At 45.7% G+C, this 19,022-nt stretch overlaps 1 protein-coding gene across 2 annotated transcripts in view; it reads right to left on the bottom strand.

Moving 5' to 3' along the window:
- TOP2B (DNA topoisomerase II beta) overlaps nt 1-19,022 on the bottom strand; it is a 150,012-nt gene that overhangs the window by 2,242 nt on the left and 128,748 nt on the right. For both annotated transcript variants that reach the window (XM_085850839.1, XM_085850840.1), the window contains exons 35-36: nt 6,440-6,547; nt 6,251-6,332 (exon numbers count right to left, since the gene is read on the bottom strand). In XM_085850839.1, the coding sequence (XP_085706965.1) occupies nt 6,259-6,332; nt 6,440-6,547 (182 nt within the window). In that variant the 3' untranslated portion in view covers nt 6,251-6,258. The remainder of the gene's footprint in view (nt 1-6,250; nt 6,333-6,439; nt 6,548-19,022) is intronic.

Genomic DNA, 19,022 nt, shown 5'->3' on the forward strand with positions numbered 1-19,022 from the left:
GTCTGTCTGCATGTTTTTTTGACCAGTTGTTATTTGTCCATTCTCAACCAAATTTGACAGGACTAATGGTCACATGATAGAGGTTGTCACGATTTAATTCCCCCCTCCCTCCTCAAGGGGGTGATCCACCTTGGGGGAAATCCATGTTAAGGTGTACACTGCCGATAGAAAGTCTACACCTCCTTTTAAAAATTCAACATTTTTTTGCCTTGTAGCTTGGAATTAAATTGCACTAAATTAGATTTATTTTTTTTCCACATTTACTTACACATCGTAACCTGCATCTTCCTTGTGAAAAACAAATTATACAAGTTTTAGAAAATTAGTCAAAAATACAAAACGAGAATATCTTGGTTGAATAATAAGTGTCCACACCCTTATAATAGCAATTGTAAATTAGCTCAGGTGTAACCAATCACCTTCAAAATCACACACGAAGTTAATTGTCCTCCACCTGTGTTAAATTGTCGTGATTCTGATTACTTCAGAATAAAATCAGCTGTTCCTGGAGGTTTCCTCTGCTGGGTCGTGCATTTCACAGCAAAGACTCAACCATGAACACCAAGGAGCTTTCAAAAGACCTCCAGGTAAAGGCACAGATCAGGGGATGGCTATAAAAATATTTCAAAGGCCTTGAATATCTCTTGGAACACAGTCAAAACAATCATTAAGAAGTGGAAGGCATATGGTACCACCAAGACCCTGCCGAGATCAGGCTGTCCCTCCAAACTGGATGACCAAGCAAGGAGGAGACTGATCAGAGAGGCCACCAAGAAGTCAACGGCAACTTTGAAAGAGCTACATGTCTTTAGGGCAAAGAATGGTCACTGTGTGCATGTGACAACACTATCCCAAGCACTCCACAAGTCTGGCCTGTATGGTATGGTTGAGTAGCAAGAAGGAAGCCATTACTCAAAAAAGCTCACCTTCAGTACTGTTTTTAGGTATGCAAGAAAAACCACTCCAGAGATTATGAAGCCATGTGGCAAAACGTTTTGTGGTCTGACGAAACCAAGATGGAACTTTTTAGCCTAAATGCAAAACATTACGTTTGGTGCAAACCTAACGCAGTACATCACCCAAAGAACACCATCCCTACTGTGAGGCATCATGTTATGGGGATGTTTCTCATCAGCAGGAACTGGGGCACTTGTCAGGATAGAAGGGAAATTGTATGGAGCAAAATGCAGAAAAATCCTAGAGGAAAACCTCCTGCCCTCTGCAAGAAAGCTGAAATTTAGACGGAAGTTTACCTTTCAGCTTGACAATGACACGAAGCACACATCCAAAGCTACACTGGAGTGGCTAAGGAACAAAAAGATAAATGTCCTAGAGTGGCCCAGTCAGAGCCCCGACCTAAATCCAATCAAAAATCTGTGGTGTGACTTGAAGATTGCTGTCGAATCAACGCTTCCCACACAACTTGGTTGAGCTTGAGCAGTTTTGTACAGAAGAATAGGTAAATATTGCCCAATCAAGGTGTGCAAAGTTGGTTGAGACCTATCCCAACAGACTCACAGCTGTAACTGCTGTCAATGGTGCTTCCACCATGTAATAACTCAGGAGAGTGTCAGGTCAGGCCAGATTAGATCTGTGACTTGCTGCAGGTACCATGTAAACCTGTACTAATCTGTTCCATGGTCGGGTTGTTGGTGACTAAATCGTCTCCCCCACCAGGTTTCCTGGTGAGGAGGGTGTATGATATGGACACCCAGCAGGATTAAAAACAAAACTTGTTGAAGGGTGGAGGAGCTCCTTGTGAGCCAACACCCATCCATATCTAGTACCCATCTGTGTCTGCGGACATCCTCCTGAAGTTGGGTTACTTTTTTGTTTTTTTAGGAGGTTGGTGGCAGGATTTGCACTCCGGCCACCGTAAAACACTTCACTGCAAAACACAAAAACGCAAAGAAATCTGAAAACGCACTCCGTGAGAGCACCTCCTGTGCAGCTGCCCTCTGCAGGACAGCTCACCGGATGATGGGATTGGGGCAAAGCCTTTGGGACTCTCACTTTTTGATGATAGGAGGAAAACCATGGTGTAACCTTCCCAGGTCAGATTGCGGTAGGGTGTGTTCGGGTGGTGCTGAGCTGTCATCCAAAAAAAGGACGCAGCAACGCACTGCTCCGGCGCATGCTCCCATACCTGACCTGACCCGGTGGACAGTTATCCAAGGAAGATATTCTAGTTTTGTATTTTTAATTAATTTTATGAAATTTGTAGAATTTGTTTTTCACTTGGAAGTTGTGGGTTACCATGTGTAAATAAAGGTGGAAAAAGTCTGATTTAGTGTAATTTAATTCCAGCCTTTAAGGCAACAAAAGGTGAAAAATTTGAATGGGGGTGTAGACTTTCTATCGGCACTGTATATCTTGTTAAAGGCCCAGTCACCCCTTGGCGTTTTAGCCAGCTTATGCCGATTTTTGAAAAATTTGAATAAAACGCTGGCACACGTCGAATACGTTATGGGTAAGTTTTGGAAACATTGAGAGCACGCTGAAAAACACTGCCATATGTCGTAGTACGCTGGCTTTCATCGTTGTACTTTGCGGTTGTCCTCAAATTTTAGCATGCTTGAAATTTTATGACTTATGCCAGCGTATGACTCACAAGTTCCGCTATGCTGGCCATAAGTTGTAGGCACGTTACGCGATCGTTGACACATGTCGACACACGTTACTTGTAAGTTACTCATAAGTCGAAACACATCGAGGTAATGTTTAGCGTACCCGAAACTTATTTCTAACCTATGAGTAACGTGTTGTAGGCACGTTACGCGATCGTTGACACACGTCCACACACGTTACTTGTACGTTACTCATAAGTCGAAACACGTCAATGTAATGGTTAGCGGCGTCAGTGTTCCAGACTCCCTGTTTTGTTTTTTTTTTCTTCGGTATGACGGTGATGTTGACACTTCGTTTTCTAGTGCGGTTATAATATAATATAATTAATAGGCTGCCGCTCAACGATTTAAATCATAACCGCACTAGAAATCGAAGTGTCAACATCACCATCATACCGAAGAAAAAAAAAAAAAACAGGGAGTCTGGAACACTGACGCTAACCATTACCTCAACATGTTTCGACTTATGAGTAACTTCCAAGTAACTTTTGTCGACGTGTGCCAACAATCGCATAACGTGCCTTCAACTTATTCCCATCGCATGCGGAAAGTGTGAGGCATACGGCAAGTACGTCGTAAAATTTTTAACACGTAAAAAATTTCAAGACGTACTCCACTTACTAAGACGTATGATAGCATACTTTAGCGTTCTATTCACGTATACCAAACTTACCCATATGGTATTCGACGTGCGCCAGCGTTTTAGACGCATTTTTCAGAGGTCGGCATACGCTGGCAAGATCGCCGAGGTGTGACTGCGATGTTGACACTTCCATTTCTCCGGCGGTTATGATTTGAATCATTGTGCGGCAGCCTTTTAATAGGCTACGCCACGTGATCGTCGGCGATACGTGCAGCGCGCTATGCATAAGTTAGACTATCGTTGGGCATAGGTTGTGAACGCCGACAACAGGCTAAGCATTCGTTGGTATAAGTTATCTATAAGACAACGAAACGTTCTGTGTCCGTTACTAATATGTTATGCATACGACCAACTCGTTATGAATACATCCGAATCTTTAAAAAAAAAATCAAAAGTTCAGCGTAAGCCAGCGTTTTACATACATTTGGATACGTTGCCATTGCTGGCTAAAACGTCAAGGTGTGACTGGGCCTTAAGATTGCTAATGGTGGCGTTCTTCCAAGGCCGCTTATCATAATAAAAGCAACAACACCACCAATGACAACAGCATCTGCTTGGTGTTGGCGTAATGGTTAGGTTGGTGGGCTTAGGGTCCTAGGATCCTGAGTTCAAATCCCACCCGGCTGTTAAATTAATACCAGGTGGGGTTGACTCTGCCTGTTATCCTTCCGAGGTCGGCAAAATGAGTGCCAGCTTGCTGGTATCCTGTGTCGGACTGGCGACCCGTACAGGATTGTGCCCAAAAGCCAAGGAGACTGCTTAAGCAGCACCTACGCTCTGCACAGAGTATGGTCCCAATGGATGGACAACAGTATAATATAAATGTTATTATAAAAATATATTCACACTCATAATATCCCCCCTCTCCAAGTGGGTTTCCCTCCTTGACCGAACGTCATGTTAACGTGTACAAATAGCTTAATCGTGGCATTTCGTGGCAAACCCTTACTGGAAGTAAAAGAATATTATAAACCACAAACACACATGATTACCTTTTTTAAACAGTCGCGACTGCTGTTTAACAATAAACTGAAAGGAAGGAAACCTAGGGTGTGTTCAGCAACCAAGCAGCGAGGTAGCACTTGCCAAGTCAGCCATTCTTAACAAATGGTTTTGAATGGAGTGCTTGCTTGAATGCTTCAGCCATTTGGCGAGTGCTCTCCAAGAAACTTGTTAACTAAACATACCCTGACGTTCTTGAGGCCCGACCCTATATTTACTGTCATCTATATACCCCAGAGAGGATAATAACATGACTCACCCTGCCACTCCGCTCGTGAGTGAGTATAAGAGTTTAAATAAAATAAAGACTGTAAAAGTCATATAAATATATTAATTCAAGGTTTTACAGCCATTGACACAGTGTCTATTACAACACCCTATCGAACACATCACATTTGTTCTTTGTGCCTGTATTTTGTGTTCTTTATGATGTCCTTCAAAACTAAGTTTTCTGTGTGAAATGATTTTCAATTTTGTTTGACTACCAGGCAGGCAGACAGAGTAAAATTATTATCTCACTCCTCTTTGCGCATGTGCAAAGCCTGCTCAAAGGTTGTTTATAACAGTGTGAGATTTATCGAGGTCCTTCCATCGAAAGTATGATGCAAGTTTGCTCAGTTCACTTTATCAATAATGCCAATTTTTAATTGCATGAATCAGCGAGCTCACTCGATCGGAAAAGTGGAATTTAATCAACCATTTGATAAATCAAATACATCCATACTATATGTGCATTGAAGCAAACCAGTCATGAAAACACGAATTGAGATCGAAAAGCTCCGATTTATTTCAATCACGACGATGAATATTTCCTGAAGTACCCGCGACCGGTATTTAGAAAAAAAAAAGAAGAAAAAAAAAGAGTGTGACTACTTTAAGGTCGGCTGGTTGACCAAACACACATTCGTCTTCTGGATGGAAAGGCCTTACAACAACAATACATTTTTGCAGATAGCTCTTTCATAAAGCTTTTTGAGATGAGGAGGCCACTGTTCTCTAACATTGCAAAACGCCTTTTTTTATGAAAGAATAAAGCATACTTCATTGTTCCTTTATGCTATCATCTTATCTACATTGTGAACCATGATGTCTGTCCATGTGTTTGTCTGTCTCCCATTTACTTCCCCTCTCACGCTGCATTTGAAAAACTGCCGATTGGTTATTTTGCATTTTCATTTCACTTTTATTGATACAATGTAGTCAGTCACTTTGTTGTCCCTTCCAGTGATCGTTAACATCAACATCTGGGTTAAAGTAGATTGAATACAGATCTTCATGGAGTAACACAATTTAAAATAGCGATATTTTGCCCTCTTTTGAGACAAATCTTCCACCACCCGATGTTGCACCACCATTTTGCGGTGGGCAGCAGACGAAGCTCAGAGCTTTGGCTCTGAGAAAAACCACGAGTGTAATGCAATTAACCTTTTAAAGTTCATGAAATAATTTAAATTGATAGATTAACTTAAACTTTTCCTGTCAATGGGGACACTCACTTTTTCGAGTTATAAATGCTGATCAAATCTGCAATACTATCAGGAAAGGTTAAAGCACAACAATTGAAAACTGAATGCAGGTGTACAGTGTCACGAGGTAGAAGTCTGCTTGAAGGGATGTATTGTGAACAAAAAATTCCCCAAAGTTCATTTATTACCCATTGGTGTATTTTTCATACGATGTGGAAAATTGTTTGTCAAATAGGGGAAATATATATGCACATACACACACACACACACACACACACACACACACACACACACACACACACACACACACACACACACACACACACACACACACACAATCAAGAAAATATACATACATACATACATACATACATACATACATATATATATATATATATATATATATATATATATGTATATATATATATATATATATATATATATATATATATATATATATATATATACACACACATCTATATATCTCTCTCACCCATATATCTCTCTCTCACCTTCATCTCTAGTCGGAGCTGAAATTGTTGTCTGAAGTATCTGACTCAGATACTTGCCTCCTTCTACCTCCACCTGCCCTTCCTGCAAGCCCCCAAGATGGGACAATTAAAAATCAGTGAGGCCAAATCAAAAACAAACAAACATTGGTTCAATTCAACCAGAACGCAAACAGTAAAATGACCCATGACCTTTTTTTGCTGCTGCCTTAACGGCTGGCCTGAAGTCATCATCCGAATTTGCACTTCCAGACATGGCTTTCGGAGTTGATCTTTTTCTCACCTTCAATGGCTTTTCATCTGCAAATGGCAAGAAAGAAAACAAACAAACCATGATGTCAGCAACAAATTAAACAGAATATAAAATTGGCCTAATAATGTACCGTTATGTGAATGTCCAACATTGAACAGACATACATGCCGTGAGGTACTACTCCTGCAAATGGCCAAGTTAATGCCAATTTAGAGGTGATCACACACCTGCGTGGTGGCGAGAGATCGAACTCTGAATGTGAGCTAACCCCATGCCAGTTATAAGAAAACTTAACTTGCACTCGCAGCGATTTGCCAGTGTTGTTGAAACGAGCGCCAATGAAATGAGGGCGGGAGATGCCAATGATCCGAAATGCCTTGGTTTCCACAGCGTGAAGCCGAGAAAGGTGAGAGGCAGGAGCACCAGCCCAGAGGGGAGAGCAGTACTCCATCAGGTTGCGGACGAAAGCTTTGTAAGTGGTCAGACGCTCAGGAGGGCCGAGGAAGGACTTTGCACGACGGAGGATTCCCAGTCGGCGACTGGCTTTGGAGGCGAGGTTTGAAATGTGGCTTTCCCAGGAAAGGTCATGACAGATAGTGAGACTCAGAAGCTTGGAAGAAAGGACTTCTTCCAGAGGATTGTTGAGAAAGTGGATGGGGGGGGGGGTTCTAAATGGTCCTTTCGGAGAGACACAGTGAGAGTGAGATTTGTCCGGATTGAAAGACATGTTCCACGTGTTGGACCAGTTTGTGATTTTACCCAGATCTGCAGTGAGCGAAGAAGCTGCTGCATGCCGGTCTGAGGGATGACAGATAGTATGGCAGAGGGTGGAGTCATCAGCAAAGAGATAAAGAGGATTTTCCATAGAGTCGGATAGATCATTGATGAAAACCAGAAAAAGAACAGGGCCCAGAACGCTACCTTGATGAACTCCTGCCTGGACAGGAAGAGGGGATGAAAGAACTCCATTTCGGGCCACACGTTGACTGCGACAGGAGAGGAAGTCTGCAAGCCATGAGTGGAGATGGCCTTGGATACCACAGGAAGAGAGTTTGGTGAGCAGGGCAGGGTGCCAGACCGTGTCAAAAGTACGCGATATGTCCAGGGATATGGCTCTGATTTCATGTCCGGTATTGAGGACCTCCATCCATGTTGGGAGAGCAGAAGCAGCATATCCAGGGTAGAGTGACTTCATCTGAAACCAAATTGAAGATCGTAAATCAAGCCATTGGAGAAGAGGAAGGATTTCATGTCTGAAGCGATGATGGATTCCATAACCTTGCTGATGATTGACAGAAGGCTGATTGGTCTGTAGTTGCAGGGATGTGTTTTTGTGCCTTTTTATGCAGGGCAGTAATGTTTGCTGATTTCCAAGCAAATGGCAGATGACCTTGAGCAAATGAGAGGGTGAATAGAACAGAGAGAGGGTGAGCAAGAGCAGAAGAGCAGGTTTTTAGGACACGTGGGCTGATGCCGTCTGGACCAGTTGCAGAATCTGAGTTGAGGTTTGACAGAAAAACTCTCCACCTTGTCAGGAGAAAAGGACACATAGTCCAGGGACAGTTGCGTGCGACTGCGTAAAGTGGGCAGAGACAGCGATGGGTTTTGGACACAAGATTTAGCTGCAAACACCGAGTTTAGGCATTCAGCCTTTTCACGTGCGGTATCAGCAGTGTGGCCATTTAAGGTGAGGGAGGGGATGGAGGGGGAACAAATACCAGAAACAGATTTGATTAGATGCCACCAGGATTTTGAGGAGGGAGAGAGGTTTGAAAGTTTAGACCTGAGCTGAGAAAGATGTTGTTTTCCTGCTCTCCTGAGGGTAGATACACACTTGTTCCAAGCTTTATGGAAGGAACTGAGATTACCCTCAATTGGGTTTGCTTTCCATGAGGCAAAGGCAAGTTGTTTCAGGACAACTGCCTCACCACAAGCTTCTGTGAACCAAGGGCGGGAGGAAGGGTAGGACAACTGAAGACGAGAGGGGATAAATCTGTGCATGAGGGAGGGCCAGTTTCTTTGAAAGAATTCCCAGGATGAGTTGATGTTGGAGAAAGTAGCGATAGGAGACCAGTCTATAAGTTTGATGGCTGCTTGGAGACCCTGCCAGTCAGCTTGAGTGAAATGCCAGACTCGACGGCGGTTAGGTGGTTCTCTGATAATAGCCAGAGGGATGTCCACTTCGACAAGGATGTGGTCAGAAGAACTGATTGCAGCGGAGGAAGAGCAGCAGATATTGTCAGGGAAATTTGTCAAAATCAGATCCAGAAAAGATGGAGTACCATTGGTTGAGATCCGGGTTAGGAAGTTGACCGATTGAGTCAATCGCAATGAGTCGCAGAAAACTTTTGCTGAAGTGCCATGACAGGTAAGAGAGAGGTATCCACACCTAGCCAACTGGCATGATGACAATTGAAGTCGCCACATATGAGGAAGAGAGAGTTTGGATGAAAAGATAGAAGTTGGTCCATGTTTTTGGATAGTGAGGTGCAGATGGAGTCATCACTGTTTGGTGGACGGTACAGTACACATATGAAAATGAGGTGGGAGTGGAGGGGAAGCCGTAGCCAGAGGTATTTCTGGGGGTGTGGGGGAGTGAGGGCAGTGCAAGGAGAGTGAGGAATAGAGTCTGTGATGAAGAGAGCAACTCCTCCACCAGGACGAGGCTCAGGTCTGTCATACCGGAGGAGGGAGTAACTGGGGAGTTGCACTCAAGAGATACTTGGGAGTCAGACACGTCTTGGGGGAGGAAAGTTTCTGTTAGGCAGATTATGTCTGGTTTGTCAGTGGCAACCTGTATGGAACGATCTGAAAGGTTTGAGCGAAGGCCCCGGATATTTGAGGTCCACACTGTTAATTAAGAGGGAGAGGAGGAGGCTTTGGCGCAGGGAGTGGGAGGGGAGGAGGAGGGTAGGACAAGGGATGAGGGGGGGAGGTAAGGAGGGTTGTTGAAGGAGTGTGGGGGATTGCAAAATAGCTAGGGGAGGGGGCCGGATGAAGAGGAGAAAAGGCTCTGTGGTGCTGGGGGAGAGGGTGGACAAGAGAGGGGGCAGAAGGTGGTTGAGGATTTGAGGAGGTGGAGAGAAGAGATGGAGGTGAGAGAGCAGTGGAAGGAGGCAGCTTTGTGGATGAGAGGGGAGGCAACTTTGAGAAGGGTGAGTGAGGGAGGTGAATGGTGGGAGAAGCGTGAGTGGGGAGAGTTGAGGGAGAAAGGTGAGGGGGGGAGTTTTTGAGAGAGGTGAGAGGGAGGCTTGGTGGGAGAAGAGTGTGATGGTTGCTTTGAGAGGCAATGGTGAGAGGGGTGAGTTGGGACTGAAATTGGAAAAAAAAATGGTTGATGGAAAGCGAACATTCATAGCAAACTGGGTTTTTTTAAGTTTCAGGTCAGAGATGTGATTAAACACATTTCTTGATGGATGCAATAAAGGTGAATTCAGAGAATGGAGAGAAGAAACGCTGTAACTGTTGGGTTTTTTTTAGCAAGGTATGAAGGAAAGGTCGAATTGAGAGCAGTCTGTCGAAATAGAAGAAGAGTAGTGCATTATGATACAGTAAAGAGTACCACACGTGTGAAAGAGGAAGATGAAGCATTATAAGAGATCGTTTTTATTAGTATCTATATATCTTCCATATATTAATACTGAAGGACCAATTTTGTGCTCCTAGCGGTCGCGTCATTTTTCTCGGTACTGTGACCTGGACTGAAAGAAACTTCGTACCTGTAAGAGTGCATCGCACATCGTGGCAATAGTCAACTTTCAACTCTGAAGCAGAATAAACACTTTTCGTTTTACATTCGTTTACATGGCGACGTGTGACGTCACCGCTGTGAGGCATGAGGATGTCATGACATCATCGGTCATTCGCTGACGTCATTATGTCTGTCGTCGACAGACCGTTACTGCTGAGAGGTGTAATTCCACTCCTCGAAAATAGCGTCTGCAATGTAAAACCCTCTTCTGCACATGCTGACTACCTCAGAATGTGAATTTGACACAAAAAATGTAACAAGAAACATTGTATCTATATATTAATACTGAAGGACCAATTTTGTGCTCCTCCTAGCGGTCGCGTCACGTTTTTCTCGGTACTGTGACCTGTACAGTAAAAATTGAAAGAAACTTCGTACCTCTAAGAGTGCATCGCACATCGTGGCAATAGTCAACTTTCAACTCTGAAGCAGAATAAACACTTTTCGTTGAGACGGGGGCGAGGAGTGAAGAGGCGGGGGCGGGGGATGAAGAGATGGGGCAGGGAGTGAAGAGGCGGGTGGCAAGGTAAGCAAATTTTTTGGGTGGGGGTAAGCAAATTGAAAGCGGGAGACGGGGGGAATGGGGCGGGGGATGAGTGAGCGGGGGCTGGGGTGAATTAGGCGGGGTTGAGTATGAGGGGGTGGACAGGAAGGCGGGGACCCGGGGGGAAGTGGGGCAGGGAATCGAGACGGGGGGCGGGGAGTGAAGAGGCGGGGGCGGGGGTAAGCAAATTGAAGGCGGTGGGGGGAATGGGGCAGGGGCGGGGGATGAGTAGGCGGGGCAAGCACGCCCTATCCAGTCCATGTCCCTCGAGTGTGGGTGAGCTGGTGAGGGTGGTTGAATGAACGGAATCCGTCTGTGACGGGGTTTCGGCTAGTTATTATTATTGTTTGAGAGAGTTTTCATCGGATTAGGTCATGGAAGTGTCGAAAAAATTGAGGTGAATGGTGAAATAGGATCGATAAACACAGTGAAAAGATCACGTGGTTACGGGAGAAGCAATTGGCTATGGGAGGTGTATAGTCAAAAGTGAAATTATTTGTTTTAAATAAGGATTGCGTAACATTCGGAAAAGGGAAGGTTGAAGTAAAATCGTGGAAGTGTGGTGAATTTGGACGGTAAATGCAGTGTGAAGCTGCTGGGTCGATGAAGAGTACCAGGAAGAGGAGAGTGAGACACGTGGTTACAGGAGGTGTGGAGATCGAAAGGATGCAAGGAAGATTATTATTTTTTGATGTATTTTTGAAGAAGAGGTAAGATTCGGGAAAGGAAGGTTGAAGGAAGAAATCATGACGGTAATGGCGAGAGAGAGTCAGCTCAGTAGAATAAAGATGGTGTGCCGGCAGGACGAAGAAGAAGAAGAGGAAGAAGAAGAAGAAGAAGAAAGATCGAGACTCGTGTGTGTGCAAGGAGAAAGGTATTTTTTCGGGGGGGATTTAAGACAAGAAATAGTGTTTAGTTGGGAGGGATGGGGGACGTTGGGAAAGTGGGGAAGATAGAAATTAAAGGTAATGGGGAGAAAATACAAATAAACACAATCGTACACCGAGGGGAGGGGAGGGATGGGTAGGCCTCAAGCACCCGGTAAAGGGACTGTCACACCTTGACGTTTTAGCCACCATATGGCAAGGTATCAAAATGTATATAAAACGCTGGCGTACGCTGAACTATTGATGTTTTTTTAAGTTTTGGGCATATAATAACGTGTTGGACGTATGCAAAACGTATTAGTAACGTACACAGAACGTTTCAATCACATATAGATAACTTATACCAACGAATGCTGAGCGTGTTGTCGGTGTTCACAACCTATGCCCAACGATAGTCTAACTTATGCATAGCGCGCGGCAGCGTATCACCGACGATCACGTGGCGTAGGCTATTCATAGGCTGCGGCTCGACGATTCAAATCATAACCGCATTACACATCGAAGTGTGAAGCCGCTGTCAGCCTTGACGTTTAGCCAGCGTATGCCGACGTATGAAAAATTTGCCGAACCAAGCTGGCACATGTCGAATACATTATGGGTAAGTTTTGTATACATTAAGAGCACGCTGGCATACGCTGTAGTATGCTGGCAGACATCGTAGTACGCTGGCATACGTCGTCATACGCTGGGTACGTCGAGAAATTTTCAGCATGTTGAAAATTTCTCGACGTACTCGGCGTATGACACACGTTCCGCATACGCTGGCATAAGTTGTAGGCACGTTACGCGATCGTTGACACACGTCGACACGCGTTACTTGTACGTTACTCATAAGTCGAAACACATCAAGGTAATGGTTAGCGTCAATGTTCCAGACTCCCTGTTTTTTTTTTTTCTTCGGTATGACAGTGATGTTGACACTTCGATTTCTAGTGCGGTTATGATTTAAATTGTTGAGCGATGGCCTATTAATTATATTATATTATAACCGCACTAGAAATCTAAGTGTCAACATCACCGTCACACCGAAGAAAAAAATAATAATAATAATAATAAAAAACCAGGGAGTCTGGAACACTGACGCTAACCATTACCTTGATGTGTTTCGACTTATGAGTAACTTACAAATAACGTATGTCGACGTGTGTCAACGATCGTGTAACGTGCCTACAACACGTTACTCATAGGTTAGAAATAAGTTCCGCGTATGCTAAACATTACCTCGACGTGTTTCGACTTATGAGTAACTTACAAGTAACGTGCGTCGAAGTGTGTCAACGATCGCGTAACGTGCCTACAACTTATGGCCAAGCGTATGCGGAACGTGTGAGTCATACGCTGGCATACGTCGAAAAATTTCAAGAATGGAAAATTTGTCTAACACCTCGGCGTACTACGACGTATGCCAGCGTATAAAGACAAATGCCAGCATACTACGACGTATGCTAGCGTGCTCTTAACGTATACAAACTTACCCATAACGTATTCAATGTGTGCCAGCGTTTTAGCCAAATTTTGCATATGTCAGGCATACGCTGGTGAAATCGTCAAGGTGTGACAGGGCCTTAAGACAAGTTTGACGAAAACTCACAAAATAGCACGATTTTTGAAACAAAACCGAACTAGGAACACACAGTAACATGTAGGTGAGAAATTAACAGTTAAAACGGGACAGATAACGACCAGAAACTTAACTTTGACATCGTCAGCAGAGAGCCCTGAAGGAGACCTGCCGACGCTCCAAACCCAGAACCAGAAGGCATTTTCAGCCATTATCTTTCTTAGGAAAACCACATTCAAAAGTTGGCTTCCAAAGCCAGCCACCGAGTGGGTATCCTCCATTTTACAAAGTCCTTCCTTGGCACACCTGAACTCCTATCCACCTCCAAGGACTTCATCCACAGATTGATGGAGTACTGCTCTCCCCTCTGGGCTGTCTCCCATACCTCACATCTTGCTCAGCTTGATGCTGTGGAAACCAAGGCCTTTTAAGATTATTGGAATCTCCCACGATGAAGCTGTCTATTGGTTGATCACTTTACCAACACAGACAGGTCGGTGGTCTGTCTGTCTTCTTCCGCCTTCAGCTTCTCTGGTCTTGCACCCTCAGCTTTGTCCGTGCTTTGCACCCCCCACTCCCAGCAAAGTTTCTGAAGAGCTAATATGGTCCACAATCAACCCCCTTCTGATGAAACTACTTAAATCCAGTTTCACCAGTCACCAGTCACAGACTCACAGCTGTAATTGCTGTCAAAGGTACTTCCACCAAGTATTAAGTCATGGGGGTGGACACATCCAACCAAGATATTCTAGTTTTGTATTTTTAATTAATTTTATGAAATTTGTATAATTTGTTTTTCACTGGGAAGTTGTGGGTCACGATGTGTAAATAAAGGTGCAAAAAGTCTGATTTCATGTAATTTATTTCCAGGCAATAAGGTAACAAAAGACGAAAATTTTGAAAGGGGGTGTACACTTTCTATAGGCACTGTACATATTTTGGGGGGCCACCCCGTACACCCCCTTGGACCCCGATTATGTAATATCGTGAACAAACTGGTAAATCATAGGTGATGGAGGTTGTGGTCGTTTCATCGGAATTGTGTGTGTAGTTTCTGAGAAGAAAGCAAATACCTATTGTGGGGAGCAATCCAGAATAACCCCAACCTAGCAACAACCCCGAGCCTTCGGGACTCCCAATCTTTTATGATAGGAGGGAAACCACGGGGTAACATTCTCGGGTCAGATTGCGGGAGAGTGTGTCGGAGTGGTGCTGAGGTGCCATCCACTTGACGAGGGCATCCTTGGGTTAACCTGAGGCGGTCTTTTCGGGTCAGGTCAGGTCAGGTCAGGTCAGGTATGTGAGCATGCGCCAAAGCAGCGCGTCGCTGCATCCACTTTCCGCCAGTACTCCATGGGCCTCCGTCTGGCCATCCCCCAGGCAGATGCCTGGCCCATCCCCATCTCCTTGAGATGCCGATCAACCTGCTGCAACCACGAGGCACGTGGTCAGCCCATTGGCCTCCTCTACTCACGAGACTCCCTCGCTGAGAGAATCTGGTGAGCAGGATCGGCATCAGTAAAACAAGCCACATGTCCATACAGCCGCAGCTGATGCTCACGGATTATGCAGGTAACAAATCTCATTTGAGTCTCTCTCAGCAACCGCTCGGTGAACAAAAGTCCGACCAGCGATAGCCAAGGATTCTCCGAAGAGACCTGGTACCAAAGGAATTAAATCTCCGTCTCAAAACAAAGGAATTAAGTCTCCCTTCGGGTGGGTGCCTGGAATGCCCTATCCCTAAGAGAGGATGATCACCTGTCTCTGTTATCATCTGAGCTCAAGCGTTTGGCCATCGGTATTGCAGCACTCTCTGAGGTTCGGAGACCGAGGTTGGACTTGGTATTCCAACGCTGGCGGTGTGGCAAAGGAGATTGACCATGTCCTCGTTGATGGTCGCTGGAGGATGATCCAGAACTGCAGGGTCTACCGGAGTGCTCAGTTCCTCAATACTGACCATCGGGTTGTTGTAACAACTCTGAAGTTGCACCTTAAATCCAGGAGAATGGTACTATCCCAGCCTCAGCTGGATGTTGGCAAGCTCAAGGATGAGAGGGGAGCTGAGGAGTTTGTGAACAAGCTGAGTGGAGATTGGGGGGGGGGGGTCTGGGTGATTTGGGAGGTCCTGAAGAGTTGTGGAGTGCCCTCAAGACCACCGTCCTTGATGTTGCCCAGTGGATGTCTTGGAACTCACCGTAGGACAAAGAAGAATTTTGTCTCTCAAGGGACACTGGATACCATTGTCCAGAGTCACAGGGCCAGGCTGAATGGCAGAGCTGAGCTGTTCAGGGAGATGAGGCGTAAAACCGCACGTGCGCTAAGGGTGGACAAGGAGGCCTATGTACAAGGAATCTGTGAGGGGGTAGAGCATCACCTGTGGTCAAGTGATTCTCGTCCTGCTTACAGGGGAATTTGTGCATTGCGTTCATCCAAGCCCATCCCTCGGTGTACTGCAGTGAGAGCAGAGGGTGGTCGGCTCTTGACAGAGGAGTCCGAAGTGAAGGCCCGCTGGGCTGGCTACTTTAAGCGGTTGTACCAGGCTGATCCACCAGCTGTCGAGTTGGATGTCAGAGGTGTTACAATCACTATTGCTGACCCTCCAATCAACTGTAGTCTACCTTCACTTGTGGAAACACAGGCTGCGGTGAACCGGTTGAAATGGGGTAAAACTCCAGGGATATGTGGCATCCATGCTGAACTTCTCAAGGCTGGGAGAAATGCTGCACTCGTGTCGTTGCATGCAGTTCGGTGCTCTGCCTGGAACACAGGCATCATCCCAACTGACTGGAAGAGGGGCCTTGTTGTCCCTCTCTGGAAAGGGAAGGGTGATCGCCAAGACTGCAACAACTACCGTGGGGTGACGCTGCTCTCAGTGCCGGGCAAGGTCTTTGCTCGGATAATTCCTGATAGGGTTCGCCACCATCTGCTTGAGCACCAGCATCCAGAGCAGTTAGGCTTTACACCAAAGAGGTCAACGAATGACCGTATCCTTGCTCTTCGGGTCCTCACCGAATGCAGACGCAGTTTCGGAAGGGGCTGCTTGCAGCTTATGTTGATCTCTGTAAAGCGTTTGATTCAGTGAATCGGGATGCCCTCTGGAGGATTCTTGGCCTTCGTGGGGTGCCACCAAAACTGATCGATCTGATGTCTGAACTATACCCTGATAAAAGGAGTGCTGTGAGATGTGGTGGTACCATCTCAGACTTATTTCCAGTTGTTACTGGAGTTCGTCAGGGGTGTGTACTGGCCCCCACACTTTTCAACACTTGTATTGACTGGATTCTCGGGAGGATGTCAGAGAGATCAAGCTGCAGTGCATCATCTGGGAATGTCAAGATCTCTGACCTTGATTTCGCAGATGATGCAGTCATCTTTACGGAGACTTTAGATATCCTTTTTGGGGCCCTCGAGGTGCTGAATGAGGAGTCGGAGCCGCTGGGATTATGGGTTTCCTAGGTCAAAACTAAGACCCAGGCTTTCATTTACATCTTGGATGCTGCTGTCCTGTCTGTGCCTGTTTGTGGTGAGGATGTCGAGGTCGTGGAGAGATTCACTTACCTCGGCAGTGATATTCATGTCTCTGCTGGCTGTGAGTCAGAGGTCAACAAAAATCTGGGTCGAGCCTGGGGAGTCATGGATTCACTGGATAATGGGGTATGGCGCTGCGGGTACCTGTGCGGGAGGACGAAAGTCCGAGTCTTCAGGTCCTTGGTGCTTCCAGTCTTGCTCTATGGATGTAAGACTTGGACTCTGACCAAGTATCTGAGACGGAGACTTAATTCCTTTGGTACCACATCTCTTCGGAGAATCCTTGTCTATCTCTGATCGGACTTTGTGTCCAACGAGCGGTTGCTGAGAGAGACTCAAATGAAATTTGTTACCTGCATAGTTCGTGAGCGTCAGCTGCGGCTGTATGGACATGTGGCTCGTTTTCCTGACGCTGATCCTGCTCACCAGATTCTCTCAGCGAGGTAGTCTCGTGAGTGGAGGAGGCCAATGGGCTGATCACGTGCCTCGTGGTTGCAGCAGGTTGATCGGCATCTCAAGGAGATTGGGATGGGCCAGGCATCTGCCTGGAAGATGGCCAGACGGAGGCCCCTGGAGTACCGGCGGAAAGTGGATGCAGCGACTCGCTGCTCTGGCGCATGCTCCCATTCCTAACCTGAACCCCCTATACATCCCCTAAGACCTCGATTTTTTTTTATTGTAGTGAACAAACTTTGGTCGTTATGGTTGATGAAGGTTGGCATGAAGTTTCATCAGAATTGTCTCCGTAGTTTTTGAGAAGAATGCAACCACCTCTTTTGGGGGCAACCCCCCATAAACTCCCTCCATAGACCCCATTATACCCCAATTTTTTCAATGCTGTGAACAACCTTTGGTGCATCGCATGTGATAAAGGTTTGTGGTGAAGTACAGTAGACTAGGCGTAAGTCGTCACCATCGGGACCGAGAAAAAAGTGACGACTTAGAAATGTGATGACTTACGCGTATGCGAACATTCATGATGACTGTGGGGTGAAGGATGAAGTCGCGCGTGGCCTGGACACGTATGTGTGAGAGCCGGCTATTGTACCAAAAGGAAAACACAATCCTCGGGGCATAGGTGGGGGTACATTGGTGAGTTGGAAAGTGATCAAGCAAAGATGGAATTCATGAATCAGTTTATCAAAAGTAAAGATAATGAACAACTGTAAGACAACAACTTTGCCTGCTTATCACCATGATGGGATTGACCAATGAACCCCAGAGACTTTTCTGGCAGCATCTGCCAGAAAAGCCCAGTCTCATCGGCATTGTACACGTCCAAAGGCTGATACCTTTCCAAGATGTCTTTCAATTTGCCATCCTTCCAGTCGTGCACCACTGCCGAATCCACGCTGCCTGATTCGCCGCACTTCTTGACCTTGCCGATTCCCCACCTCACTTTGAATCTGTATATCCAGTGCATCGGCATGGTCTCGGCATCATTATGCCCGAGGTCCGCAGCGAATTTACGTGCCTTCAGCAGCAACATTTCACCGTCCAACCGAATATTTGGCTGAGCCGACATTTGCCGAAACCAAATGATGAGCGCGTCATCGACATCTTCAAAGGACACACATTTCACGCGTTTCACACTTACCACCGGCCTCGCGATCTTCTCCACTTGTCCAAACATCGTGCCCTTATTCTTCAAGATATCGTTCAATGTCTGCCGTTTGATGTCCAACTTCTCAGCTATGGCTGTTTTCTTCATCAGTGGGTTTGCCTCGCAAAACTGGATAATGTCGTATTTTTCTTGGTAGGTTTTAGTTGTAAGCTTACGCTTAGTCGCCATTGTCCTGCCTGCAGTGTGATCAACGTGTGTGCGCAGTTATAAATAGCCTATGACTGGCGGTGTACACCAATGAGCGAGCATCACGATTCCATGAAATTGCGCTTCTCACGAGGAAGCAGTTCCGTGTGACGAGTTCGGAGTGGTAATTTACTTGAGTTTCCATTACGTGGGAACGGACAACATATGACAACTTTGACGAAGTGACGACTTAGAGATGACGACTTACAGAGGGATTACCCTTTATTCAAAGGGATTTAACATGAGATAAATTCGGGGCTTTTTGACGCTGCCGACTTAGGCGAAGTGACGAGTTACACGCTGCCGACTTACGCCTAGTCTACTGTATTATCAGAATTGTGTGTGTAGTATCTGAGAAGAAAGGAAATACGTATTTTGGGGGCAATCATCCTATACACCCCATTGGACCAACATTTTTTTTAAAATGGTGTGAAGATACTT

The sequence above is a fragment of the Eptatretus burgeri genome, chromosome 13 (assembly GCF_056783735.1).
Source record: "Eptatretus burgeri isolate ZD-2024b chromosome 13, Ebu_testis_v1, whole genome shotgun sequence".
Taxonomy (NCBI): Eukaryota; Metazoa; Chordata; class Myxini; order Myxiniformes; family Myxinidae; genus Eptatretus; species Eptatretus burgeri.